General features: G+C 44.9%; 1 protein-coding gene across 4 annotated transcripts in view; it reads right to left on the reverse strand.

The window, feature by feature from the left end:
- The window catches only part of RPS6KA3 (ribosomal protein S6 kinase A3), a 796620-nt gene that overhangs the window by 327730 nt on the left and 443604 nt on the right, over positions 1 to 25286 (reverse strand). For all 4 annotated transcript variants that reach the window (XM_086934351.1, XM_086934352.1, XM_086934353.1 and 1 more), the window contains 2 exons: positions 6564 to 6628; positions 6357 to 6459 (listed from right to left, as the gene is read on the reverse strand). In XM_086934351.1, the coding sequence (XP_086790477.1) occupies positions 6357 to 6459; positions 6564 to 6628 (168 nt within the window). The remainder of the gene's footprint in view (positions 1 to 6356; positions 6460 to 6563; positions 6629 to 25286) is intronic.

A 25286-nucleotide genomic window follows, 5' to 3' on the forward strand; every position in this document is an offset into this window, starting at 1 on the left:
CAAAGTTAGTGGCCAATAAATGTACTGTCTGTAAATGCCGATGAGAAACCACAGGATGCTGCGGTGACATTAAGAAATCCCCCTTCCCCATGTCAATTTCAGTCAGGTGGGTCGAGAAAATTTGATGTTCTAGAAAGTGGTTGTGGTACCAAAACATTTGGGAACCACTGCACTGGAATGTATAAAACACTGACTTAATTTCTATTCCAAAAATAAGGCATAAGACACAGCATGCACAAAACTAGTGGAATGTATAATCCGGTTTCCCCAATTAGCCTCAAAGAAATAGAGTAGGAAGACTGAAAAAATTCATGGAAAAGTTTTGTTAAATTTATACTGACCTATTCGGATCACTCTAACAAAACGAACTTATTTTATAAATGCACAGGACCTAACCCTTTAAGTATGACTGATATGGCAGACTGTCATTCCAGTAAACAGCCAGAACAAGCATGTATTTGGAAAGGATGAGGAATCAAAATAGAAATAGAAAAGGCTGCCAGCTCATCCTGCCATTATATTTTTCCCTATTATAAAAAACAAGGGACCCCACTAGGTAGGCAAGGACCTGGGGTATCTATTGCAAAAAAGACAATGGTCCTTGACATAGAAATTGACGGTTACAATAATTATAGGCAACACTGTGCACTATAATGACCACAGAAAAGTCCAGCCGGACTTATAATTTATTCAATAGTTAAGTATATTAATATGAAGAAAACAGTCAAACAGTGGGACACAATCCTGTATCCACAATGCTATACATACATTAAGACAATACAAACATATAGGGTGTTTCAGGCATGTAAAAAAAAGTGGAGCAAGAAGGAGAAACTCTACAATGCACTTGCTTCACATATGTGGGGAACAAAACCAATTAAGGCACATAATAGTGAACTAGTGTTAAGCCCACATATCATGTCGACGGCGTTTCGATCCAGTCAGAGGTAGTGGATCATCATCAGGACAACCATTGTCTGCCTGAAATAAAGCCTGTAAAAACATGGACAAGGGGAATATATAACAAAGAATTAACCTTCCGTGTAACACTAGAATTATTCTAAGTTCGGACTCATTCCATGCTATTAAGGTGTTTCTAGATCATCCTGTGAGGGAAGTGTCAAGCAACCTGTGTTGAGCATCCACGGCGCAGTGTGTTCACTACATGCGAATGGGACATAAGTGTGAGGTCGTGGTAGGTTTATTAAATGTGTCTATCGCATACCAGGTGAGTGGCAAGGGAGTGGTTCTGTGATAGGCTTATTACTTGTGTCTATCGCATACCAGGTGAGTGGTAAGAGAGTGGTTCTATTTCGGTGAGGAATTGATGGGGGAATAATTACATCAACGCGAGAACGGCAGGTCTGCTGCGCTGAGTCCGGGTGGTCGGGGAGGGCTGATTCACAGCTAGCTGCCACAGTTGGCTGAAGCGTTAGACCTATGTAGGGACAACCATGTATAAGAATAGGGATAGGTGGATTAAGGTTGGACCAATTGAGCACAATGGAGAAAGGGCTTACCAATCACCCTGAATTGAAGGTGTGCGGTCGGAGGCCCGTTCAATTAGAAAGTAGATTGTGCATCATGGTGGCGGCGATCTGTTAGGCATAATTAAAGGATTAAGGTACATCCACCAGAGGAGGCACAAGGGGGACAATTGGCCGGAGGTCATTCCCCAGAGGTGCAACACAAAACGATTGGTTGCAGTGCTTACCTGGAAGGAAGTGAGCCCAGCAATTATGCGGAGGGTTAGGGGTAGGCTCCAATTGGGAGCGCGGTACCGTTGTGGGTCTTCCAGGGACCTGGCGTGAGAAGGCACATAGATAAGATTCTGGTACCTTGAGCACCACCTCCCCCTTAATTGGGCTAACCGTCCCTCTCCCCTTATCCCCAGGTCGCTTCATTTTGCGCAACCTTGGAGCCCCCTCCGGCCCCGTGTCTCACATACTGAGATCGCGAACGCGCTTCAATCAGGAAGCGGCTGCAATCCTTGGTAAGTTTCCGTTGTTATAGCCCTATTCCACTCCGATTGCTCAAGGTACCAGAATCTTATCTATGTGCCTTCTCACGCCAGGTCCCTTGAAAACCCACAACGGTACCGCGCTCCCAATTGGAGCCTACCCCTCACCCTCCGCATAATTGCTGGGCTCACTTCCTTCCAGGTAAGCACTGCAACCGATCGTTTTTTGTTGCACCTCTGGGGAATGACCTCCGGCCAATTGTCCCCCTTGTGCCTCCTCTGGTGGATGTACCTTAATCATTTAATTATGCCTAACAGATCGCCGCCACCATGATGCCCAATTTACTTTCTAATTGAACGGGCCTCCGACTGCACACCTTCAATTCAGGGTGATTGGTAAGCTCTTTCTCCATTGTGCTCAATTGGTCCAACCGTAATCCACCTATCCCTATTCTTATACATGGTTGTCCCTACATAGGTCTAACTCTTCAGCCAACTGTGGCGGTTAGCTGTGAATCAGCCCTCCCCGACCACCCGGACTCAGCGCAGCAGACCTGCCGTTCTCGCGTTGATGTAATTATTCCCCCATCAATTCCTCACCGAAATAGAACCACTCTCTTACCACTCACCTGGTATGCGATACACATGTAATAAACCTACCACGACCTCACACTTATGTCCCATTCGCATGTAGTGAACACACTGCGCCGTGGATGCTCAACACAGGTTGCTTGACACTTCCCTCACAGGATGATCTAGTAACACCTTAATAGCATGGAATGAGTCCGAACTTAGAATAATTCTAGTGTTACACGGAAGGTTAATTCTTTGTTATATGTTCCCCTTGTCCATGTTTTTACAGGCTTTATTTCAGGCAGACAATGGTTGTCCTGATGATGATCCACTACCTCTGACTGGATCGAAACGACGTCGACATGATATGTGGGCTTAACACTAGTTCACTATTATGTGCCTTAATTTGTTTTGTGCCCCACATATGTGAAGCAAGTGCATTGTAGAGTTTCTCCTTCTTGCTCCACTTTTTTTACATGCCTGAAACACCCTATATGTTTGTATTGTCTTAATGTATGTATAGCATTGTGGATACAGGATTGTGTCCCACTGTGACTGTTTTCTTCATATTAATATACTTAACTATTGAATAAATTATAAGTCCGGCTGGACTTTCCTGTGGTCATTATAGTGCAAAGTGTTGCCTATAATTATTGTAACCTGTCTTTTTTGCATTATATTTTTCCCTGGCATTCTCAAATCTTCAATCTTGAGCTTATAAAGAAAACCCAAAAAGGCAAGACCCCAAATGCAAAAGAAAAATAACTGGCAAGATCTATTCACAGTGCACTTAGTACACATTCAGACATCTATTTTGTTAAATTAAAAATGCGTTGGAGATGCTTTAAGAGAGAGATGGCGGTTCCAGTTAATAACGTGCTCTCTTTCATTGCGTAAACATGTAAAGACAGGACATCCGAGCTCCAACACAAACAAAACAAAGCAACAGGCATCAGTAGGCACGAACGTGAGTCACTTGCCTGCTAGGGTAAACCAAGAGCAGCAAGCAGGAGTCGACAAACACACAAACCTCGGGTCCAAGAAACAATAGTGAGGGGACCCACTGAAATAAGACACTGGGCCCCAAGGATACCATACCGGGCAAAAAACAAACAAGAATTTCAGAGCACTATAATAAAAAAACAAAAGCTGGGCGAGGGATCATGGGAGCACGGGGCTCAAAAAGAAACGGTCACCCACCCCCAGGAAACAAAACCTTCTGACACAGCCGAGCAAAGATTAAAAGAAAAGCAATGGGCTCCAGAAATAATGGCCGAAAGTAACGCCCATGGGTACCAAAAACAAACAAAATATGAGCCACAGAAAGAGAAGTCAAAAGGACAACCACAAAAGCAAAGCCCCTTTCCCCAAGAAGAAAAGCCCTAACAGAAAGCATCATGCCCCGAGAAAGAAAAGTACAAGGCCCTAAATAAGAATTTAAAGTTAAAAAAAACCTCAGCTCTGAGATATAAGCGGGAGAAAAAAGCCCCTTCCAATGAAAGCCAACACCCCTTAGGTGGAACCAGTACAAAAAGAGAAGGCTACTGCTTAGGCGAGAAGACAAAATAACTTGAGAAAGCACCAATTAGTTAGGAATTAAACTGCACATTTCTGAGCGCCGGGAGAAGGTGTGTCAGCGCTGATTAAACATCAAACAGACGTGTAAACCAAGCTCAACTGAATGAGCAATTCTGGAAAGTCTGAGACACCAACGCGCGGAGCAAAAAACAGTTATGACCTAGCTTGCAGAAGTGACGTTAGAGATCTCATAATCGGCGCCTGCTGTGAAGTGCAATTTACTACAAGGTGTTCACGTAGTACACCGACATTTACCCCGCTCAATGGTATTTTATTTACTGTAGATAGATGGAAGGTTAAAGGGATGGCAGGGATTTGAATGCTCTGTCGTGGGGGAGGGGCATGCGCTGGTCTGGAGAGCAAGCGAGAGGAATGCCAGATGGCACCTGATCGCAAGGAAAGCCAGATGGCGGTTGTGCGCATGCCCGCATGCCTAACAGCAAGCTTTAGGCCACAAGAAAAAGCTTGTGGTCGCATTTCTAAAGACCCCTCTCACTAAATGTCTCGCTAGACCAGCACATGCGCTGACCCAGACGAGACCTAAAAACAAGTTGTACACATCTGAGCCCAACATTTGATGCCAGGAGTATGCATAGCATATGTTTCTACAGCTATGAAGGCCTGAACACGTCATTTTATGAGAAGAGCTATAAGCATACAGGGACACATGTGATAGTTGGACCTCAGCTTCGAACAATGACCTGTAGGAATTGGGGGATGGAGACAATTTGGACAATGGGCCTATCAATCTCTTTCAAAGTACATTTTTTGCAGGGGTCTCTTGCACTATTGGTAGAGGGACAGTGTTCAGTGTAGTAGGTTCCGACTCTGAAACCAGTAGCCAAACCTAATTCACTAACGCTGTAAGAAAAACAATCAACATTGTTTAATTGAGACTACATGCAAAAGCTGTAAAAACAAAGCAGTGCCAGATAAATGCATATTGGAGAATATTAAATCCATTGCTCCATGTCTTAAGCCTTTTCCCAGCATTGATTCATGAACTAATAACCTATTCAAGATCGCCTGTTCACAGACATTGCCCAAGAACATGCGAAGAGGCCTCTTAAAATGTATTAATTGTAAAAGCGAACAGCTCACGGTAGTACTGGAAAAAATTCATGAAAGCCACACAACCTAAACACATTTAACAGCAACAGATTAATGGTGACTGCGAATCAAAAGATACAGCAATAGGTCCGGCAATGAATCCAAGTTTAGCTCTACACAATTATCGATGCTTCATCAAGGTTTCAATGTGTGCTCAACAGGCTCAGCGCTGTTTGTGCTCCCATGCACATTTCCCGCAATTAGAGCGTAGACTAATTTGTTTTTAGGTACTGAGGAAGGGCACATCCAGAGTCCATCCACATCATTTGTTATAAAGCATTTGCCTATCTTTTAAAATTCATTTTATTGTGCATTGACATTGCATTTGTAATGATTTTTTACTAAGTACACAATACATGTGACAAGTTTACACTAATCTGTATCTTTATTACCAGGTTAATTCTTGTTCTGAAACATGTGTATATTCTGTAAATAGTTTTAAGTACTTTTACTTTGTAAATAGTTTTATGTAGGTCCTATGTTATGGTTTTGTTTTCTGTACTTTATAACTGAACATCCGTATTTGGTTATCTACAGTCTGTTCCACTACATTCTAGAATTTCTATGTACAGTATTTCAAATGTTAACTTATAAAATTTGAGTTAGTTGAGCCTAGACATTAACTGTTAGCTGTGCTACTCAAGGTTGCAATTATTTAATTACCTATCTGCCTGGTGCTGTTCTTCACAATGGCATCGGTTGTATTCAGCAAATAATGAAGGACTAAGATGACAGAAGCTAGAATGCATGGAAGAAGCAGGGCCAGAGCTGCTGAAAAGGCATCTGAACTGGACGGCTAGGCTTTCTGTAAGAGCTAATGTATCTCTACTTATGCTGTCCAATAAGAAAACATTATAGCAAGGACTGAATGCACTGGGAGACAGGAATATGTGATACGTTGCACTGGCAATGCAAATCACCATTGTAGGTATAGTTATGTTTGAGTTCCTATAAGAAGAGCTTTTTTGTTTTCACACAAACTAGCAAATAAAAAACCCTATTTCTGCACCAATACTTCGTGATTTAACGCAGTAAAAGGTTGCTGTACCACAAAGTGCAGCAACAGTTCTCCACATAGTGCAGCTCTACCCAAAACTAAAAAGGTCAATTTTACACGTGAATTGTGCTTTCATACCTTTTGGGGTTTTTGCAGTGAACTCTGGATCAAAATAAAAAGTGTCCTCGGGTCCACCAGTTGCGGGTTTAAAGGGTGGTTGAATTTCTCTTCTGTATAATTTCTAGAAAAAAGCACAATAAAAGCATTTAAATAACATAGTGTAATCCTGTTTTAACGAAGTACATGTTAATCACAATCTAAAAAAATCTATTTGGATCTTCTTACATTCCAATCTATCGTGGAGAAAAACGAATGTCGCTTAATTTCTTCTACTCCATCTGGCCCAGCACCTGTTAAAAGGAAAAAAACAAATAAATATGCATTCACTTCTACAGAGATTTGATTCCTTCCCCCCTGCACATGGCAACTTCAACGTTCACGGGACTACCCAAGCTTCTGCAGCTGAACAGCAAACAGCCAATATTTAGGAATCCAGTAGATTTCCTAATTATTTTAGAAGATCTTTACAAATTACTCAAAACATGTATAATTATACTATGAAATAATCATATGGAATCTTATTAATTAACTTAATGTCATACCAACATAATTAGCACTCCACACCCTACCTAGTTAGCGGACCAGATTTAATTTAAGAAGGTTTTCAGGTCGTGAGAGAAGAAAAGCTGTGGTCACCCCACACATTCCCAAAACAATGAGGTCAAGATACTTAGTACACAAAGTGTCCTAGATGTTACTTCCCCCCTGCCCCCTACTCAAACTAGCATAGAGGTTAGTTAAGTGCCTACCTTGCCATCTGTAGGTGTGATGCTGTACGACAAGGGCCTAGAGTATCGTATTTGTGACATACAACATAGCTTCCATGTTCAAACATCTTCGATGTTCAAACATCTTTTTAATAACATGGGAGATGGGACATAGCTCAGTCAAATCCACAGGTTGATAATTTTTTGATTTAATCAAGATGAGAGTTCTTCACAAGTAATACGTTTGCAATTGTCTTTTTGCTGGGAACAAAGTATCCCATTGTAGCACTTGATACACTCAGGATAGCGAAGCAGAGCAGTCCGAGGCCTAATAAGAAGAGATAGTGTGGGCTAGTAACCTCAGCTTGTTGGATCGTAACAGCACTCAAATCTTTGTCCAGTCAGTGCTTTTCCTTTTGAAAAGAAAAGTGTAGGAAACTGGATAATTAGTTGATAGGGTTGTGATGACTCCAAGTAATGATGCCACAATTTACTATAAGGTCCAGTTAGGAGTCAATAAATTAATACTTAGCTCAACCCTTGGGAGCCTGGTACCATTCAGTCAGGCTCAACTTAGGAGAAAACATTTGTACAACATTTAGCAACACCAAAACTTTTAAATTAAGAAACAGTAAAAAATATTACTCCAAACTAAGAAAACTGTTTCCATTTTAATTTTTAAAATGGCTGTTGGGACAGAAAAGTTCCCTGCATGGTAAAGATGCATACCTCTGCCCTAAGAACTCAAATGTACTGTCGTCTGGATCCCAAATGATGATTTTTTTGTCATAGGTAAACACGGATCAGGCGGGTGAGCAATGATATAGGCCTGTCTCGCGGTCTTGTTAGACCGCAGTCTGTGAGACAGTCTCAGTGATGGAAGGCATCCGCCTTGGCCAGGAGCCAAGTAGCACAAGATCGGTGGTGGAAGAATACAGTGTAGTGATGAGTAGTAGTGAACAGTACCTTTTTACCCGGTCACTGGATTGAGGCCTACAGGCTCACTCACTATTTGCAAATATTCTGCTGCTGTGTGCTTACCTCACCCTTGGCCTACATAAGGTAGATGTAAAGTACTGCATAGTGGATGAGCAGTGACTGTGTTGGTTGAATGTTGGCCTGGGAAGGGTACCGTACAAGGATAGAGCAGCACATGTGTTGCTAGTACATGTACTGGGTATGTGTAGGCCTGATAGGAATGCTTTACATGAGAGATGTAGTGCAGTGCGTGCGCAGGGCCAGCATATGCTGTGTGTATGTTTGCATGCGTGAAGAACAATATGAAGGTTGAAGTGTAGTGCAGTGCGCACATAATGTGTGTGCTTGAAGTGGGTGTGTTTGTAAAGAGCACACCCTTTCTAAATATAAGAAAGCTTTAGTGCTGAACAGGCATGCCCCAGGAGGTAAGGTTCCCAAGGCCAGGAGCAGTTCAGAGAGCGAGCCCCAGAAACACCCCACTCCACATCAAAATGTCATTGTCAAGGCTGTGCCGACCTCTCAGGGCTTGGCCCTTCTCACGGAAATACTTCAGAGATGCGGCAAAATGGGTATGCCCTTTGTTCTCTGTAAGGTTCTCCCAAGGGAACAGGAGGCATATGTTCTTGGCTCATTTTACTACCATGGGCATTTTCATTAGGGTTCCTGGCCTCCCAAAGGAGCTCTTTTGTGTAGGAGCTTGGTTTTATGGCTCCATGCCGCTGAGCTATTCTCTTCCTGGGCACCTTGTGCTCTCTCTTGATTGGGGGTGTGTCTTGAGCAGCCCCTCTCCAGCCACCTATATCAGTGAAGTCAGTGGCAACCTTTCTAATGGGTTCACACAGCTGCAAGAGACTTTCACAGAAGTCTCATGGCCCGATAGAGGGTACCCCAGTAGGGACATTTGCCCATTACTCAGGGGGGATATGCAGGACAGCACCACTAGCCATTGAAAGACGCATTCTAGTCCTGGGGGTCAGTAGGAGTCAAAGTCAGTCAGCCCATCCTTGCACTGATATCAGGTGGCTTCTCCTTTCATCTCGGCATCATTTCACAGTTGTTGCTCCCAGATCAAGTGAATGTCTCTCCCATGTGCAGGTGTTTCTAAGTGGGGGTGGAAAGTTCTAGGAACCAGGCACCCCGGGCCAACTTTAGAGCGCCACATCACTGCACCCCTTCCCCAACGGTCCTTCACAGTATTTAGGGTATGGGAAAGTGCCCCTTTTTGACATGGTCACTCTACTTTTTGCCTCGTATTTAATGTAATTTTAACAAAGTGCACTGGGTTCCTGCTATCCAGGTCTCCAGTGCCACATCTCTTTCCTAAACCTGTACAATTGTGCCCCCAATTGGAAGTGCCATTGGCACCTCTATAAGTCCCTAGCAAATGGTACCTCCAGGTACTAAAGGGAGTCCCTCAGGGCTGCAGCAATACATCTAGCCACTCTAAGGGACCCTACCCCTAATTCAGGCAGGGTGCACTATACTATTTATGTGGACATATCTGTATGAACAAATACGCCCCAATGATGGGCAGTTCAATTACTGCCAGTGCAAGTGCCCAGGGAAGCCATTTTAAGTACACGTGTTGGATATTGGTAAAAAACTAGCTCCCCAGCTACATTATGGCTTCACTGAAATAAAAAATGTTCGGTATTAAACATCTTGTATTAATGAATCCACAATTATTTCAGTGATGGATTTATTAATACATGCACCCAGAAGGAACTTTAGAGGTATCCCTGAAAACCTAACAAAAACTAGTGTGCTGACTGAATAATTCTGACTAGCCTGCAAACACAGACAAGTTTGATCCACAGGGGTGAGATTCCACGCTCTCAGGAGATCAAGAACAAAGCCTCCTCAGACAGAGGTTGTTTTACACCCCTTCCAGCAGGATGACCTGTAAATAAGTATTCCAAGGCAGGGAGCTTCAAAGAGCCCATCACCTTTGGTATGCAAATCTGGCTTCTCCCAGAGGTCAAGGGTTGCCAGCCCCTCACCCCTCCCCCTCCAATCCTCGACCAGGGCCCGCTTGGCACCTGGACAGGTGGGAAAATTAGTAGTTTTAGTAGGTAGAGAGGGGTGCTCACCCTCAGGCTAGTTCCACCCCTAAGGTGAGTTACCTGATGTGGATACGAAAATTAAAAGTCTGCCATCTTGATGGCAGAATAAGGAACTCTGGGAAATGGCTTCCTACAGGAAGTGGTCATATAGTGGGCGCAGTGATCTCGGGGGCAAGGAGCCCATTGGGGGACCCTTGCACAAGGAAATCAGATCCAGACGACCTAAAGGAGGAGGACACTGATAAGCCGCAAGAGCAGAGGACCAGCGACTGACATGGAGCAAATCCTGCCGGCATGCCTGCTGTCCCGGACAATTGTTCCAAAGACTACACATCCTAGAAGCTGCTGTATCTCCAAAAGCCAGGGAGGACTGCCAGCCCTGCACCCAAAACCCAGGAACTCGTGTGGAGTATTAAGCTGCTCTTCAGGATCCTGGAGGCACCTCAGAAGACCTGTGAGGCCTCCGGACATACAAAATCAGACACAGAAAAGAACAACTGCACCCGTGCCTCCTAGCCAGAGTTGTAGTGGACCAACAGTGCCAGCGTGGTCCCCAAACCCTCCAGAGACAAAGCCCATCTTGGATTTGCCAAAAGTGGACTTCCTCACGTGGTCTGCAGCCTTTTTGTGTAGGCCGCCTTTACTGCAAGTGTCTCCAGTCATGAAAACCCATGGCCACCTCAGCACCCGGGCTGTCCCAGCCAGAGGAGAAGAGGACCAAAAGTGTATTGACGTCCCCGAGCATTGCGAGAACTGAGCCCTTCCCCTGTTGGTTCAAACCGACTGGTCCAACAGCACATCCTACCTAGGGTCGAAACGTCGACGTTCTTTGTATATATCCGTCCGTATTATTTTTATCCAATGTATATATGCTCAATCACGTGTAACACTCAGTCACGACTCCCTCACTTTATGTATTCGCAGTCCATGTGTTTGTATTGGACAGCATGCCTAATGCATTTTGGATTTAAATCTATAAAAGGTTGAATACTAAAGATTTACCTCCTTTCCTACTGTGGTCAGTGTCCGCTGTTCAGATATATCGTTCATGGGATATATGGTTACTTTTATGTATTTAGTACTGTTTTCAATTAAAGTGTGTTCCCAACAGAACCATTGTTTTTTGTTTAATTACCCTCCCAGGTTCTGAGGGTTACATGGTTACCCCATTACACCTAATGTCACTCGCATTATAAGGCCTACCCACTTCAGTATTAATTCTTGACAGGTCCCTTTCTGCGACAGACTAGCTGTGCGCAGATAATGGAAAGCACAAAGTGGTAGTATCACGTGTGCCCAAGTGCACAATGGCCAGAAGCCCAATCCTTGGTTGCTCAGCAGCAGCCTGATCTTAAAAGGGGGAAGCTGGGGTATTGCACCATCGGTCCAAAAACTGGGCAGTCAAAAAAAAAACCAGGGAGATTAAATTGGGGGAACCCACTCTGCAACTTTTAGTATATTGACCAAGAAAGAAAAAAAAAAAAAAAGATTGAGAGACTATCTTATCCTGAGAAAAGAAATGAAACATTTAAGACATTCACATTAAATATTTAGAGAACGTTTAGGAACATAGATGTTTAAAATAGGACTATAATAAAATGATTAGCTGAGGGGACCATACTTGGGTGAAAAACGAGAAAGAGGAGATGATCTGCGAGTTAAACAGGAGTGTCCGAGGTCTTGCGTAATACATGAAACTTAAAAAGAACAAACCATTAGTGTAAAGAGCGGATGGAGGCAAATAAAGGATTAAAATAGTTTTATTCTTAAAGTAATATATAGACCCACTGGTGCTAGTGTCCAGGCATCTCTTCAGTTCAGCTCCAACCGCTTCACTGAACTAGAACCTGGATCACTAGAATACAATAGCAGAATTCCATATTGCATAGCAAACAATCTAACACAGCAGAAGAACTATCTAACACAGCAGAAGAACTACAAAACTAATAAATGAAAACTACAATAGAAATGGAAGACATACACCACAATTAGTCAAAACCATAAAATCAGTGGAGGGGTCAATCTTCACTAACCTATGAATAGCTTTTCACATTATTTCTTCCCAAAAGTGTCAGTTTCAGAGGAGATTTGTGACCTGTATTTTATTAAAACAATCTCCTGACATCCAAAAAGGACCGGGGACTATTAAATACTACTAAACAGTCAGTTTGAGGGTGCTGAAATACATAGGCAATACAAATTAAAGACTTGTTTTAATTCTAAAATTGTTCTCCTGGGTCCCCTTTCAACCTTATGCAGTTATTGATTAAATGTAAGGGTTGGCAGAAGACCACCATCAATGTCCTCCCATTAGAGTGCAAGGACCAAAAGCGAACAAAATAAACTACAGTCTAACTTCTCAAAATCATCAGACTGTAAAATCTATGCAAAGGTCCCGACGATGGGATAGGAATCAGTCATACAATCAGTCATGCACCCTTGTCAGTCCGGTATCCTATAAGGCATGCTGCCTGCAACAATACCTGTACGCTCTGTCACATTATATGAACTGCTAAGAATGCAGATTGAGCAGGGATTTCCGTCATGCTAGACACAGATGACGCCTTTGACAGGAGGCTCTTGGATCTTTGTTAGATCAGCGCTACAGAAATTTACACTTGACTAACACATTCTGGTTGTCATAAGATAATTCAGTAACCAATTGCCAAAATCTGGGTCGACAGATCTCTGAAAGTTATCAAGACAGAAAAAGAAAAGGGATCCTCTTTGTCAAACATTCTATTCCTTCTAAGTACAGAACATTACCTTTGTATGATAAGGAATAATTCACAGACCCTCTATTTCTTTTGACTCAGGAATTCACAAAGTGGCGCCTCTCAATTTCTTAATCAAGAGATACAAGAGATCTCTGGTGTTGCCTTTACCACGGACCTCAATAAATCCATACCTGCTCTACTGCATATTATTGAATAATATTTAGTGGTCTCTGAGAACACACTAGAAAGAAATCTGAGGTTATGGCATAAAACTAAAGATATCAATCAAACATAATAGGGGATATCGGTCTTCGTTTGGCAAGCATTGTATATCCAACATCTAGGGATCTAATAATCCAGAGACATGCAGGATTTGGCGCAATACAATGTAAATGTAAATGTATTTGAGCTTGTAAAGCGCACTGCTACCCGTAGGTTTCCTGGCGCTGTATAACGCTGGGGAACCCATCCTGGCTTTCCCTGTGAGATGGTCCCTATTGGGCACCCCCAGGGTGAAACCAGGCATCCCCGGCGTTGATGGGGCCGTTTGGCCAATGATAGTTACTTTTTCCAAAGTGCAAAACTTACTGAAAGCCTGCCCCTCAAAATTAATTACAGGATTGGAGGGGGTGGGTGAATCACAATTGTTAATTTTTTAACCCTTTCGCTGCGGGAGTTAATCCCCTCGCTGTGCTGGGAGGGAGGGGGCGCGCACAGCGCCCCCATGCTCATGACGAGCTGAGCTCGTCATGAGGCACGGTGCTCCTGTTCTCATGACGAGCTCAGCTCGTCGAGGCCACACCCGTTCCCGTAGAACGCTCAGCACAGCAGGGGAATTATCCCCACATGCGAGCGTTCCACGGCTCATGACGAGCAGAGCTCGTCATGAGCACCGGAGCGCCGTGGCTCATGACTAGCTCAGCTCGTTATGAGCCTCGAAGAGGTTAACAAGCACCACCCTTTACAATCACAGAACTTCATTAGATTGGGGTTTTTATGGCTTTTGACCAGTGTTCCCAATTTGCCATGGTAGACATCAATTCTCTTTCATCAGTAACAATTGAAAATATTGGATGCATCCTTAGCACATTGTAGCCACTCTTCCAATTAATCGAAATGCAAGTTAAAAGTACAAAATAAATACCATTTTTGCGCTTTCCTTACCAGATCAACTCAATGCACTCTTGAATATATGTAAGTATGCGTCACTTTTTGGGGGCGTGGTCTCACCAGCGGCAAGATGGCTGTGCACTAGCAAGCTCTGCCGGCTGAGCCCAATATATCAGTCATCATCCGCCTTTCGAGGGAGGACTCTAGTCTCCCACCATCACTGCAGGCATCATTAAACGCTCCTACAGCCCTTGGGGACCAAAAAAAGAACTTACTGCGGTGCCATCTTTTTGTCCCGGTGTGCTGCCCGAGCCCGCTCTGGAGATCCGCTCTCTAGGCCTGCTTCACGAGGTACTCCTGGCTGTTGCTGTCCAGGGACACTCCTGGTGGCTCCCCTCCCTGTCCCGGCGCCGCCTTCTCTTTTTGTGGCCTGCTTGCCTGTGCAGCTGCGATCTGCCTTCCTCCCACCCCCCAACCAGTCGCTGATATAGGCACCGTGGATACGAGGGGTGGTCCTTCACTGACCTGGGGGCCGGCCCGGCCTGCAGCAGCGAGCAGACTGCCTGTGGAGGGCTGCTTAGGCTGGCTGACTGCTGCAGCCATTGCTCCAGATATTGTGGCTTCTGGACTTAACAGCGATGCGTCCCCGGCACCCTGCCTCCTCCTGCCAGGGCCACTACCAACGACATGTAGGGGCCTCATCTGTGTCTCTGCCGAGGCCCTGCTGCTCCTCCAGACCTGCTCGGGCGCTGAGGACGCGGTGCCCACCCGCGGAGGATGCCGACTTGGATCGCCGCACGCTACAGGTGAGGGCTGACGCACCCTGGGCTCCCACCTGCCAACTCCAGGACTGTGTTCCTGCCCAGATGGTGACCCGTTCTGTCTGGCTGCAGTTTCATTTGGTGACTGGACACCAACTACGTCAGTGGCCATCTTGTCTTGCGTGGAGGCAATCCTGATTCGTACACCTGACTGCAGCCTTGGCTGGTCTGTCCTGGATGGCTGGTCCCTGGAGCTGCCCTTTCCCACCTTCTCCGCTTCAGTCCCTGTGCTGGTCGCCCACGGTCCCGGGCTTGCCCCAGCGCTCCGCCTTGGCAAGGCCATCTCAGGTGACCTGTGATCTCATGGCTTGGTCTGATAGCGTTGCTGGACTCCTCACCAGTGTTTATGTAAAAAGACAACAAGGGTTGAGGTAAAACAAATTGCACCTGCTTTCACCTGTGGCTTGTAATTCAAATTGATTGTGCTTGTGATTCCAAGGAACACAACCCCGTTTGTTCCTTCAAGGGCAAAGCCCAAAAATTGCAATGTATAATAAGAAATCAGCACCCATCCAGAAAGTATTGTCTTTATAGTCTCAAATGTCCACAGTACATATAAAGATGCACAATCTTGTGAAAAAAAGGTCCAAATTCTTGCAGAGTTTCTTGTTCAGGTTCTTTATTATAGTATTTCAACACAAGAAAAATTCAAGAACACAAATGGATTTCCTTCTTAGCCAGCCAACGCGTTTCGTCTCTACAATGAGACTTCTTCAGTGCCTCAATGTAAAATGGTCATCATAAATCAATACATCATGGTAAATGTCCTCAAAAACAGCATATTAAAGGTAATTTCTTTGTTCTGACGAGAAGTGTTCAAGAGGACAGAACCCATACAAAGTCAGGATTCCCTGTCTGTTAGATAGTTGTATTGCTCACACTGTTTTCGCTGTGCTTACTCTTAGTAGTCTTAGAAAAGGTATGGTAACCAGCAGTAGTTCCACATCGACGGTAGGACAGCAAAGAGTGTTCTTTGCAGTTCTCCTGCCAGCCTATCACCCCCAAATCCATTTGCGTCCCATGTCAACCCTGCCTAGAGCAGACGCACTGCATTCTCTGGACCCGCAACTATCTTGGCCTGCCCTTCAGCTCTGGGCCTTGGCAGACCATGTGTCAACATCCATGGCAGCCTCTTCTCTTTGTCTCGCCCCCAGCTCAGCATGGAAAAAACAGACATGCGACAGCCCAAGATTAACTTTGCGGGATGGGGGGCCGGAAGGAGCGGTGACCCCCCCCAACCTCCCGAAGATGGAGAGCAATCTACTCAGATCGACCTTCCCACGGAGTGAGAGGACAGCCTCCGAGCCATTCTTCTAGAGGTGCAGTCAAGCCTGAAATCGATTGACACTAAAATTGTTCATCTCACATCACGCCTGGACCAGGTCAAACAAAGAGTGGTCTCATGACATCCGTGTTGCTCAGCTCAAATCTAGGGACTATGTCGCGGAGGAGGCTGGAGCTGGGGGCATGAAGAACTTCCTTAAGATGGACAAAATTCTTGAGGTAATACGCGCCGAAAATGACTTGGAGGCGCACTCCCGCTGCAATAATATTCGCCTTGTTGGCTTGACAGAATTCACTGCAACTGGAACGATGGAAGATTATCTGGAGACCCTGCTGATTGAGATCTTTGGCTCCGCCCTTTCCCAGCACTTCATTATTAAATCAGCCCACAGATCTCCTGGCCCAAGTCCCCCTACCGGGGCCCGGGTGTGCCCTATCATTGCTCGCCTGTTGAATTATCGCAATCGCTATTCTATCCGCTGCTGGGCCCGAGAGATGGGGGAGATAAACCACCTGGGCAACTTCCTACCTGCCTTCCTCTGAGATCTGCAACGTTCTGCCACCTTGCCTACCTGGCAAGGGGTAATTGGTTGGGCCCACGCACCCTGAAGGGGTAATTCCCACCTCTGGATTTCCACTTCCAAGTTTGTGTCCCCTGGGTGAGGATGATTCTGATGCTCAACCTAATTGGGTGGTTGGAGTGGGAGGGGCTGGGTTTTGAGTGCAGGGCTCTGCCTTCGGCACCTGGTTCTTGGGAAATTGTTCATCTGTGGGTTTTTTTTGCACTGTTCTTAGCATGTTACTGCTTGCATCCACCTCACTCTGTCTTCATCCGATGGACGCTGACTCTTTGCGATGGCCCCTCGGTCGCTGTAACAGCATTCCTACCTCACTGCTGCATGGCTAACACCACCTTTATAACTTGGACCATTAGAGGCCTGAAAGATGGCCAGCAAGCGCGTCTCATTCATGCATGCATACCTCACCAGGCACAATGTGGACGTTTGCTTCCTTCAGGAGATGCACCTCCTCTCTGCAACCTCACTTAGATTGCGCTCCCGGCACTGAGGGGATTCCTACGCCGCTTTTTTCTCTAAACACACGGCATAGCTATCCTCTTCCGAAAGGGTCTACCCTGGCGTGGCACCCATTCATTCATTGACGCAGACGGACGATACGTGATCCTAGCTGGTACCGTCTATAACCAACCACTGATACTTGCCGCAATATACAGCCCCAATGTTGAAAACACAGCTTCACCAATGTCTGGCATATATAATCTCCTCTTTGGGAACCCCCTATCATCTAGGGCGGCAACTTCAATATGGCACCCACAGTGGCCCTTGACCGCTCGGAGAACCATATTTTACACCCTCAGGCTACACCCACACTTTACTCCATAACTACAGACAACTCTCTTTTAGACATCTGGCGCCATAAACACCCTGAGACGCGCAAAGGCACCTGGTCCTCTGGCTCGCGCGGCACCTGGTGCCACATTGATTTGTGGCTTACTACTCACGATGTGGTCTCCTGGTCCGCCACTGCGGACCACTTGGCTCGCACACTTTCGGACCATGGCCAGGTGAGTCTGCAATTCTTGCACACCCTCCGCAGCATGTTCTCAAGGCGCCTGCCTCCATAGTCACTTCGAGACTCTGCTTTTCGCAAAGAGATCCGTGGGGCCATTACATGTTATTTTGAGCATAACACTGGCTCCGTAGAGTCTTCCTCAACGCTCTGGGAGGCCTGGAGAGGAACATTAAAGCACTAGATCAGCAACTCCCTCAACATCCAGATACTGCCATGGTAGCCTCCATCCGCACTAAGCTTACGCAGTTCCACAAGGAGGCTGACAGAGAAGTTGATTTCCTCTGCAGGGAGGCATATGCCGGCCGCAACGGTGAGGGCGATCGACATAGCAAGACTTTAGCAAGCCTTTTGCGACAACCACACGTCTCCTACATTTCTGCTCTAAGCGATGAGGTTGCTGGCAAAACCACCTCCCCGGACATTACCAGGATCACTGCTTTTTACAGCCAACTTTACACAGCTGGCATAACCATGTCCAGGGAAGTCCTAGATCATTACTTTGATTCAATTGAGTTTTATGGCTTGGGAACGGGCACCACGAATATCTGGATGAGCCATTCACCCCCAAAGAGATAACCAAGGTTATAGCCAGTCTCCAGGGCGAGAAAACCCCCAGCTCAAACTGATGACCCCTGCGTTCTATAAAGAATATGCACCTCTTCTAGTTCCCCATTGGGCAGAAATGTATAACAAATCCCTAGAATCCGGTACACTTCCCCCTTCCGTTTGCAAATCTCTCGCCTCCTCAAGCCAGACAAACCCCTAAAGTGCTGCGACTCATAGCCCCCCTTATCGTTAATTAATACTAACAAAATTTATGCAAAACTGCTTGCCAACCGCCTTTTCCCCCTTCTGATGTTAATTGCCCACCAATATCAATCAGGGTTTATCCCCGGCCATGCCACCTCGCACAATCTGCGCACATTTTTTTCATCCATCAAATTGCTCGCAGTGGCCGCCCACCTGGACGCCACCAAGGCCTTTGATACCCTTGAGGGGCACTTTCTATTTTATCTCCTCCCTAGATTAGGTTTTAGCCCGGGCTTTGTTCGAAAGATTCAACTCCCAACAGTGCGCATCAAGATTGATGGGAAAGTCACCGACCCCATACTAACCACTAGGGGCACTAGGCAGAGATGCCCCCCTTTACCCTATGTAATTTGGCATCGCAATGGAGCCTCTTGTGGTGCGCCTGCGTCAGCACCACACTGATCGGGGTATCTGTTTCTCATCTAGTGCCCTGGTGACCTCCATCTATGCAGACAATGTCACAATCTACATCCGTAACCCACTTGAGACCTTATGCCTCATGACCGGTGATTCGTTTTGGCTTCCCCTCTGGGATCCAGGTAAACTGGAGCAAGTCAGTCCTTTTTCCCCTCATGGACGTTACGAAGCCGTTCCTTACCGACTATCCGTTCATTAAAATCATGGACTGGTTTGAATCCAAAATACAGTCTTGGCATAAACTCCCCCTCACGCTTGCCGGGCGCACCACAATTGTGAAGATGATTGTGCTACTGAAATGTTTATACCTCTTCTTAAACATCCCCATTCCACTCATCACAATTCTTTAAAAAGTTGTGCTCTGCCATCATTACTCTAATCTGGGCTGGACGCCAGCCTCGCATCACTTATGAGATCCTGACACTGCCGCTCGCCAGCAGCGGGATGGGGGCACCAGACTTTCGGCTATACGCATTGTGTTCCTAACTTCCGGATGCACTAGACGCCCTTCCAGCCTCACGTAGCGGTCGAAATAGACTACCCTGGCCACTGCATACAGCGCTGTACTTGCCACACAAGATCCACTGCGGTGAGGTCGACACGGTGGAGTGAGTGCTGGGCCTGGGACTGAATTAGTAGGTTCACCTGCGCTTATGAACTCTATGCGCCCTCAATGTCACTTGTTAACAACCCCTCTTTCCCCCCCGGTGCAGACTGCAGGCATGGCCCGCCAGGCCGCCGACCTGGTCATCTGCATCAACTCGGATCTTTACCCCGATAATAACTTGTCTGTTCCCGAGACTGCCGCACCACTTGTTATACTACAAAATCAGGGCCACATGTAAAAAAAGTAATCAGACTTTCCCGCTCGCCCCTCACCTTGTGCTGCACTTGAATATGTTCACTCCTCCACTTCCCCACGCAGGCTAGTAACAAGGATGTATGCGTTAACGATGGCAGCCTCTCAAAGGAACAGGGAGCACGCCCATGATGCGTGGAACACTGATTTAGACAATGGCGTGTCCCCCGGCGAAAGGCAATACTGCTGCAGCCAAACCAAGCGGCTCTCCCCAAATTACTGAGGCTCATTCACTTTATGTACCTACACCAGCTATACCGTACACCTGCCTCTCTCCTTTAAGATAGGGCTGCTAGATAGCGACGGATGTGCGTGCTGCTCATCCCCTGGTGCCGACTTCGTGCACCTGAAATGGCTATGCCACAAAGTCTCCAGGTTTTGGGTGGAGGTGTGCTCTACAGTTAGCAGTATCACCTCTGAGCATATTGTCCACTACCCCCTACTGTGCCTTTTGGGCCATGTCAAAGCGTCTCAGATCCTAACCGCCATGCTGATCATACTAGCCAGACGCCGGGTCACCATTCATTAGGGCTACAGACCAATGCCACTATTAAGAAATTGGCTTGTCAACGCCGCTCATTGTCAATCGCTCCTGGGGGAATTGTGGGACTTCGTGCCTGCGGTGAATAAACCTCCTGATATATGGGGCCCCCTTATCTCTTATCTTCAACGACTGGAAGACCCTGACGAGCAAACAGACAGCCCCCACCCCAATGATTGCGGTGACTGACCCTGAACAGGACTTTCTCTAGAGCTTAGTAAATCCCCTCTTCGCCACACTATCACTCTACCTTCACTCTTCTCAGCCGCAGCGGACCGGGAGGCACACTGATGCAACGTATGTAACGAGGTCAACCTTTTTGGTTAATGTATTGGATGCTACAGTTCTGAATGCATTTATAACGTGCAACATGCCGTAATGTTCAAGAAAGGCTGTTACAAAAAAAAAAAAAAAACATGCGTCACTTTGATATAATAAAAGTATTAAATCAGATAATTGCCCGATCTTAACACTAAATTATAAAATAAACAGCCTGTAAAATGTAGACTTTTACAGAAGAAAAATTAAGTTATGATAACCAAGTTACTAAACCTAATTCTGCAAGGCCTATGCTAATGCTAGACACACGGATAATCCTTTCAGAATGAAGATCAGCTGCATGCCTATCCATTCACACTTGTTGGGCTTGGCCTAATTTTGTACGAAGCATGAATACTGAATCACTAATTGGATCTCACAACACTTGTGTCAAAAACCCTATAACCGGTAAATTAGATCTCAATATAATCCCCATTGAAATCAGAACCACATTAGCGCCCATAAAAATGTTGCACTTACTGCTTTCTTAGATGCTCAATACCAGGTGTAATCAAATGTGAATTTGTTTTATTTCCTTGTATCCTTTTAAAGCATTTTCAAAATGTGCTATTCCCCCTTTTCTTTCTTCAAATTATTTATTCGTATATATTCACTTAATCACTTTGCAACTGCATGGTGCTTTATCATGGATATTGTCCGAGGCCATATTGCTTTTTGCACTATAAATTACAGCAGTACATAAGTTACAGTGGTATTCTTAATACTAGGAGACTATTTATTCTGCATTCCATGTTGATCATTGACCGCGTATTATCAACTTGCTTTACTTCAGTGAATTTTATGGGCCCTGTTGCCCTTGCATAAAATGTAACAAATCCAGTTGAATTACCAAATAAATAAATAACAGTCTAGTGATGCCAACCCATCCTGAATAGTAGTGTTCCTAGCTACTGTTGGCCAATGATCATAAATAGGGCTCCCGGTTTTATGGTATTTATTTTTTTGCCATTCCCGTCTGTATTTATCCATATTTATTTTGGGTTTCGTGGAAAAATTAAGCTGATATTAGTATATTTCCACATTTATTTAACCAATAAATATGCGCTCATGCTTGAATGTCTTCCAGGTTTCAGAGCTGAAGATAAATCAGTTCATTATATGAAAATATGTGAATTTCAGTATCAACCTTGGGCATATCTAGTGCTGTTAAAGCTTCTTAACTAAAATTCCTTTCCTTTTTGAACCCCTTATCTATCAATCCACACATCTATTGGCCTGGCAGTCATGGCAAACAGTGTTCAGAATTACTAAAAGCACCCAAATTTCCTTTTTTATCCACATTTAAAGATAAATACAGACAAAAAAACACATGTTTTCTGTCTGTATTTATCTGTAAAAATCAGTAAAAACGGAAAACAGGGAGCCTTAATCATAAATATCAATCACCAGTAGGGTCTGGTGCAGCCTGAGGGTAGAGCAGGTACTTCTCGCATAACAAATGAAAATCTTCATGGCACGCAAACAGTACTGAGGCACAGGTCCCTGAACTTTGGTACAGTTGAAGTACATTGTTATACGAGGCATTTAACAAGATCTTTTCAGTTCTCCTGCAAGACACATGTACAGATTAGATCTCCAGCGGGCCTTAAATCTGCCAGTGACTTAAACCCAATTTACCCGAAAACTGATACTAAGACTGACAAAATAGCCCTTCCCTGTAAGTTAAATTCTTGCTCCTGATACAGTGATTTCAGATCACTGGTTTAAATCGGAGCTAGGCAAACTAAGGCTTTCAATTTGCCTAGGTCAGTTAATTTAGTACCATTAAATAGGTTAGTAGGAGACCTGTTAGGTACATCACTTGGAGAAGGCTAAACTTTGGTAAGAAACGCTGCTCTAAAAAGTAATTAATACTCAGTGTTCCATTTTTCATGTCATTCAGTAGCTGCATTTCTATCTCACTACCAATCTCTAATGTAGATGCCGACTTAACTTTGCTTTACATGAAAAGACAAATACCCAAATGGAGGAGACTTATCTAATCAAAGTGCACTAGTCCTGACATCCTAAGACCTCAAGTGGTAAATGACAATATTCATCATGCATACTAACCAATAAGCAATGACCACCTCAAGATCAAAAGAAAAAGACTGGGGATTGTGAAAAAAAACTGTTACACTATTTTGTCTTTACATTTACTACATGCATAAAATGTGATACAAGTGTGGAATGAGCGACTCTTTGGATAACCTTATAATCGTTTAACATTTCAGTGAGTTGCCAATGCTCCTTCTGAAAACTGAACTATAACGCCATTAAAAATAGTCTTGTAGCATCAATGCTCTAAAGTCGAACAACCAGAGATAACAGTTATATTTGATGAATTTGTTAGATTAAGTGGGGTTAGAGACCCATTTATCAACAACTGGCCATTCCCATGATAGAGAACAATTAAAAGGTAAAAGATTGTCCATCATATGGCATCAGCTAATGAAGATGTTTTTCAGAATAGAAAGCGGACACTCACCATGAACGATTTTGATCAAATAGGATAACAATTAACTGACCTGAATAACACTTTCTGATTGAGACACTAACAGATTCCACACCTTTAGAACATTCGAAGTTGCCAGACTGAAACCAGGGATGTTTTCAGTTATGCGCCCTGGGCAGGTGGTTGCAACTACACTGCTTCACAGAGACTTCATACAGGCCCGGAAGTGACTGAGTAACAGATTTGCTAATTTTGTGTGGGTAAGTTCATGTCTTTTCTCTCCTGGCACTCTCAGACGTGGGGCACTTCAAACAAATTAGAAGTGACAGTGTGACAAATCTTACTTGGGATCTAATTATAATGTTCAAGAGTCCACTCCACAACAGGTGGAGGTTGGAGGGCAGTGAGGAACCTGCTGTTATATACAGTAAACATCAGAAAGAGTGTTACTGAAGGTAAGTAACTTGTCTTCTGATGAATACTTCTAACCGCAGATACCTCACTTTTAGACTAGATACTACATCACTACCATCCCTAAAGTTGAGCATCTGAGGAGTGGACTCTGATTAGAAAGTCTTGTAGGACTGAGTGGGAAAAATATCCCTCCCATCAGACATCCTATCCAAGCAGTATTGTTGTGTTAACATATGCACAGACACCTGCACAGCAGCCTGTCAGATATAAAGAACCAGCACTCCCACTTGCCAACACTGCCTCAATGACCTTGGCCCAGGTGGTACGGGTCCACAGGTCTCTTCCTCTGCATCAACCACCAGTGCCTTCTTTTTGGCATGGAAGTGTTCCCCTTGTGGGCAGACTTATCCTGTTTTCTTGATCTCCTCTTGGAGTGAAGGACAGTTCGGAAGGAGTCTGTTTAGGTCTAAGGGGCATTTTGGGCTTCTGTTGGGCAGCTGCCGTCTTTAAAGATTGAGAAGATTTTTTGATTTTGCAGTCCGACCCTTTCGGCTCAGTCCCCTATTGCCCCTACTGTATGTTTTCATCTTTCTACAACTGTTTCTTCAGTTCCCTCCCTTCTCAATGTCCATTGCTCTGGCGTCTGAATCCTCATCGCCGTATGCCTCCTTTCTCCTGTGGTACATTTCTGCACCTTGGCCATGGCATAGTGTCCCTACTCCATTTTTCTCTGACCTGGAGTCTGGCAGGAATCCAGCGCAAGCGTCACAATCCTCTGACGTTTGGTACTTGGACAGACAGGATGCAGATTTGACTATTCTGCACAATCTTGGTGGCATTTAGGGTAAAACCGAAATGATTGTGATCCATACCCTAAATCGGAAGACTGCAAAACAACAGTTGATGGACAGAATGCAGAATGTCATACGTTCACCCCAGTACAGAGATCTGGGCCTAAATCCATCGTTTTTTTTGCACTCCACAGCACCCCAGTTCAGACATGGCCAAATGCAAATCAGCCTTGACCCTGTGCCTCAAGGGAACAGTCCAGCCCGAACTGTCAAGCCATGTCTTTTCTGGACCGGAATCAAGCATCCTAGGACCGGTTTCTGGCTATCAGCCGTCTTCAGCCAGGATAGCTTGACTCCAGTGGTGTGGAGAGCATGGGACTCACGTCTGAGCAAAAAACGATGGATTTAGGCCCAGATCTCTGTACTAGGGTGAATGTATGACATTGTTCTGCATGCTGTCCATCAACTTTGTTTTTTTGCATTTGTCACCCCGAGTGGGATGGGTATGCTCAGACGTGAGTCCCATGCAAAACAACTGTTGGATTACCTCATTAACCCAGTTTGGTTGCACGTTCCTCAATCTTGAGAAATAAACAGTTGTAAATTAACAGTGCACTTAGGATTATGCGAGTTATCTAATGCTCCAACATCATCTACTCCCATTAAACAACTCATTAACTCGCAATCGGAATATAACTCACCACCTATTAAGGAATTCTTCTTTTTCAATATTAACTGTCACTCACTCTCTAAACATCAGGCTGACGTTTTTGATTTGATAATGGACAAACAACCGGACACCGTTTTCCTTACAGAGACATGGTTAAGCAATAGCTCTGGGCCGGATATAGCCACCGCTCTGCCGCCTAACTATGTTAGAGACAGGAAGGATAGGGAGGATAAAAGAGGTGGGGGTTTGCCATAATTTATAAAAATGGATATAGCTGCAAGTTTGATGACTAACATGTCACGGACTGCAAAGCTGCGATGTTTAAGCTGACTAACTCCACACTTCACTTTTTCAGGGATACTAGTTTATAGAACCCCTGGGCCTGCCGGTCCCTGGGTCA

The sequence above is a fragment of the Lissotriton vulgaris genome, chromosome 8 (genome assembly GCF_964263255.1).
Source record: "Lissotriton vulgaris chromosome 8, aLisVul1.2, whole genome shotgun sequence".
Lineage (NCBI taxonomy): Eukaryota > Metazoa > Chordata > Amphibia > Caudata > Salamandridae > Lissotriton > Lissotriton vulgaris.